Source organism: Clytia hemisphaerica, unplaced genomic scaffold, assembly GCF_902728285.1.
Source record: "Clytia hemisphaerica strain Z4C2 unplaced genomic scaffold, Clytia hemisphaerica genome assembly, whole genome shotgun sequence".
Lineage (NCBI taxonomy): Eukaryota > Metazoa > Cnidaria > Hydrozoa > Leptothecata > Clytiidae > Clytia > Clytia hemisphaerica.
In genome coordinates this window covers 295,149-300,213 of record NW_027103911.1, presented here as the reverse complement: position 1 = coordinate 300,213, position 5,065 = coordinate 295,149, and the positions used below count along the sequence as shown (strand labels likewise).

Below are 5,065 nucleotides of genomic sequence, written 5' to 3'. Positions count from 1 at the left end.
TTAAGGACAAAGGGGAAAAGATTAAACCATTTATATTATCCGTTAGGGATTAAGGAAATTCTACCTTTTCTTCTTCTTCCCCTAATTTTTGTTTCTTTTGTTGTTTTAGTGATTAACCAATCGGTGAGATTTGTGATCAATTTTTTAACCAATGAGATCGCTCTCCTATCACTTGACCGCATCTTTTCACGCGCTCACTGAATCATTGGAAAGGGGATGAAAACGCCCGCCTTAAATTGTTCTCCTCGAATCTCTAACAGGTGGAAAAGGATGTTTTTCAGGGAAGCTTGTATAATCGTTTAGGGAGAAAGAAAACATCTGATTTTATTTTATTTTTGCGAAATTCTGTAATATTTTAACAGTGTTTTTACAGGAAAACGATGAATATGGATTTTTATGAACATAGTTTCCCCACCCTTGTATCCTTTCCATCATAGACCTCTCGGCTTCTAAACACAAAGTCCAAAAATCCAAAAAGCAAAATAGGTGATTGTTAACACGATTTTATCGTTCAATTTTAATCATGTTCCTTGTTAATATTTTATAAATTTTATTAGTTTTTAAGAATAAAACTTTTGATATATAAACACATGTTTATTTAATATTAAATAAAAATTTGTAAAAAAAGCACTTTAAGACACTTTATTTGAACTTCACCTGCTAGCAAAATAGCCGCAAAAAATCTTTAAAATTAGCTAACCAAAAGTCTTCAGGGGGTGGTAAAAAATAGAGGTCCGTAAAATCACTCGGTGAATTTAAATTAAAAGATGTAACAAAATTAGATTAATTAACAATCAAACCATAAATAAAGATTTCACATTCAAAAATATTTACAATATATAAATTGATGTGATATGAAATCAAAAATTGCAACTTAATTTAATTCAAATAGATACAAAACAATATATTTACAAAAATTCAAAACTTTAAGAAATTCTTAAAATGAAACATAAAAAGACGTAACAAAATAAGCCGTCATTTTTCAAAAAGAGTCATTTTTTATCACGTGCAAATTTCCATTACCCTTGGCTGATCACCAATGATCACTGGTGCCTTCATTACTGGTAAATCCTTAGAATGAATCTTGCGAATATGTTTTTTGAGATCAAAGTTCCGACAGAATCCTTTTTGACAAAACTGGCAATAATACGGCTTCTTATCATTATGTGTATACATATGAAAGGTCAGATTGTAAACTTGATGGAAGGATTTCGAACAGATGGTGCACTTATACGGCTTAACTTGAGAATGTGTTAATAGATGATTTTTATAATTGCCTTTCTGGTGAAAACCTTTGTTGCAGATTGTACAGATAAAGGGTTTGTAGCCGAGATGGATTCGCATATGAGTGTTCAATGTAGAAGATCGGTTGAAAGATTTACCACATTCTTGGCACTTATGAGGGCGTTCTTGAGTATGTATAATCTTATGTCTACACAACGTGCTTGCTTGGCGGAAACCTTTGCCACATATCTTACACTTGAAAGGGCGGGCGCCCGTATGGACTGGTAGATGGCGTGTCAGGTTGTAATGGGCGTTGAAAACTTTACCGCAAATGTGACAAGGGAACACTTTGGTTGGGTCAGATGTTGATGAAGATCGACTTTTTGTGATTTTCTTTTGATCGGTTTGCGAATGATGTTCTTTACGGCTTGTGTGCAACCAGTATGAAATCTCCTTTTCCTTATCTGTCAGTGATTGGTTGTTTCCGTGGAGTTGAATATCCGGTTCAGATGAGACGGCTGAGGAATTTGAAGAGTAAGTGTCGGTAGGTGATGGAATAATTGGTTCATCGTTACATTCCAAACTCGTTAAGATTTGCATGGTATTACATTGGGATTCTGCAAGCACTTTTTGGAAGATGAAATCTTTTCTTGGAAGACTTGTCAAAGAGTTCTTCAACAATTCGTTTGCTTTTTGTAAAGCTTGCAAATTGCTTTCGAGTGTAGACGATGACGATGATGCTTGTTTCGGATAGGTAGGCGAGAGAGGTGAGTAGTACGCGGTCTCTTCATCTAAAAGGTAAAAGAAAATTCCGTTCAACTGCGTTCCACATTCTTATGAAAGGCTACATTCATTGCTCTACCTAATTTCTTAAACCTAAGTAGAACTTGCTATTGTAAATTTCCGGTGGTAAAATGCGAAAAAAGCAGAACGCAAATTTCGTCTCGTCTTATAGTTCAGCTAAAATGAGATCAGTCAAAGGCGATAAACTTTTAAGTGACATGTTAGTGTTTTGATGGGGAGAAACATAAACTTGCACATACCTTCAGTGATATCCGTGTATCCTTTGTAATGAATCTTTGGCGGTTTCTTGATTAAAAATGATCGAGGCATTGCTACCGTATCGATTATTAATTCATCAAAAAATAAAGAATATCAGTCAAAATTTGTTCGATTACTTTCTCGATTCGATGTCAACTTCGAAATGACAAACTATCGAAGACGAGTAGTAATGAACTTTATTTATATAAAAATACCTACATCTTTATTCTATTGTTTTGTAAAGATTTTTTTTATCAATTTCAATTCTCTTTTAGAACTCTTATAAATTCTAATAATAATTCCAATAGAATTTTATAAAAGACAAAACGAAGAGATGTTTTCAAAAAAGAATAACAATACAATCGATTATTAATTGGTCGTTTTGTATCACAATCTATTGTTTCAATAAACAATAGAAAACAGCTGAAACCGGGGGTTTTGTTCTTCAAACGGGCCAATGAAATAGAGACATGGAGAGGGAAAAAGAAGAGACCCTTATAATTCAATCAATCTCATTGGCTCGTCATTTAGAAATTCACCCATCATAAGAAAAAGAATATTTTGACAAATCTTTAAGATTTTGTTGTATACAGTCTAAGCAACGCCTTATTTTCAAAACTTCCCTTTTTTCTTTTTTGTATCCCCTTCTTCTTGATATTTCCACAAAAGGAGTTCTCAAGGGGTTCGATGAACTGAGTCTTTATGATAAAGTCCACCCTGTTAGAAGTGGAGGGAAGGAAAGAGAGGCAAAAAAAGCACTGTCGCTAAGTAAAGAAAGTAACTGCTTTGATTTTTGTACTCTCTTTACTTCAAAAACAGTTCAGCTACCGTTCTTTATTTTTTCATTATTTTGATGATAAAATTCTATTATTTTCATATTTTTCTTCGATATTTTTTACGTTTGATAGCTTTTGAAATTGTTATCAAACCCTCTAAGATTTTATGATTCAGCTCAGTAAGTGCTGTGTCATTACAACCTGCACGTGTCGGAACTAGCTTTCTGATTGGTTGAAATAAGGGATGAGTAAAAATGTATCGCAAAAAAAAGCTTCCACCAGTACAATAATTATGCAGCCTTTTTTTAGTAAATTCAGTAAACGCAAATGTAACACCCTAAAAAATAATTAGTTACGTAAGTGGACTAGGTTCGAGATTTCCAGGGCGGAACCATGACATTGACATTGAATACAAAATCACCTCTTGCCAAAGCTGAAACTTTGACTGTTTGTGGCAAACTCGAACCAGTTTTTTCCAGTCACCAGTACTATTAAAAATTTCGGCAAGGTTACACTGAACAGTTTTGGTTATCCTATTGATAAAACATTCGTACCATCTACGTGAACGCACGCTTATTTAATTGTGTGATTGTGTTTTTTTTTTACAGAAGCGGATATTAGGATATGAAAACTAATTCTAATAAAATCCCGGGGGAGGGACCAAATTGGGTACGGAAACGTGCCGCTGATCAGGGTCCTAAATTTACTATTTTTTAAGATGTATATCTGACAAGGTCGATTTTCAGGGTAGGTCGCAATTTTCAGGGTAGAAATTAGAAAATTTTCAATGCTTCGTCAACTTTTAGTCACTTTTCAGGGTGAAAATGGAAACAATTTCCGTTATTTCATCATGACAAGGACCCAAATTTATCAAACATTTAAATGAAATTTTGGGAACCCGAGAACCTGGGCTTCAAATCGTTGGAAAATTCGCGCAAAGTGGAATATACGTTACTGCGGAGAAGATGTCTGGCTAATTGAATCGGTCGCTTCCCATCAAAGGTAAAGATGGGGTTGGAGGTCACACAAAGGAGAATTTTCATCATAGGAAGCAACGAAATTGGTAGATCAGTCACGATTTATAGATCGAACCATCCTATGGTTACCTAGCAAGGTTTTTCGAAAAGACTTTAAAAGTTTTCGAAAAGACTTTAAAAATGGAGCAATTCAAGGGTACCTTCGGGCAGGTGGTTATCGCAAGAGAAACTTTTTGGTCCTCTCACATTGAAGCAATTGACTTTAATACTTATTTTGATATTTAGAGAGCAATATATATGGGAAGCGTAAGTCTAGGGCCCACAAGAGCCTTGATTGCCCCAAGGAAGAAAAGTTTGAAATCATGGGCGCCAAAGTTGTTGGAAGGAAATGCACGGAGGGGAATTACTGACTCCGTAAGATTGATTGATTTCAAATTTTTCAGGACAGCGACACAGAGTGCTTAAAGGGACAGCTGACAACCCAGTCTGCAAATTGAACTTAAAGCAAAATATTTTGCAAGTTGATTTTATGGGCGCTGGCGCTTAAAATGTATATAATGAAATTATCAATCAATAGATTATTTTGAAGAACTTTTTAACAGATTCTTTTTCAAATTGAAAATTATGATTTGAAAATGAACTTTAAAAGGAAGAACAGAAGAAGAAAAAAACACAGTACGAGATTTTAATCCTGGTTAGAACTATCAAAATATCATTTGAAAATTTTCAACAAAAAATTGTAAATAAAACACGAGAAAAGAGAACATAAATGGCTAGAGATAAAAAAAGACGGTTTCTAAGCTTAAAAGTTTTATAATCGTCAAAAAAGTAAAGGGTTTTCTTTTTTGAGGGTTTTTTATCGATCATCCTTAAGTTCATTTTTTGAGTGTGAAAAACAGTGATCTGATTTTTAATACGTATTTATTATTCATGTAACTTTGATCGCCCTTTTTCACTGTGGTTTAAGTTTCCTCATCAAAAAGCTAACCTCACTCAATTTTGAAATGATAAAAAATATTTCAAAAAATAATATTAAAATAATACAAA

The 5,065-nt window shown here is 33.8% G+C and overlaps 1 protein-coding gene across 1 annotated transcript; it reads right to left on the bottom strand.

Moving 5' to 3' along the window:
• Positions 1-528: 528 nt before the first annotated feature.
• Positions 529-2,430, bottom strand: LOC136809238 (fez family zinc finger protein 1-like). The gene is made up of 2 exons (XM_067065756.1): positions 2,268-2,430; positions 529-2,015 (listed from the first exon to the last, which is right to left on the bottom strand). Exons 1-2 carry the CDS (start codon positions 2,335-2,337, stop codon positions 1,003-1,005), a joined length of 1,083 nt encoding a protein of 360 aa, XP_066921857.1. The 5' UTR covers positions 2,338-2,430; the 3' UTR covers positions 529-1,002.
• Between the last annotated feature and the right edge of the window lie 2,635 nt (positions 2,431-5,065).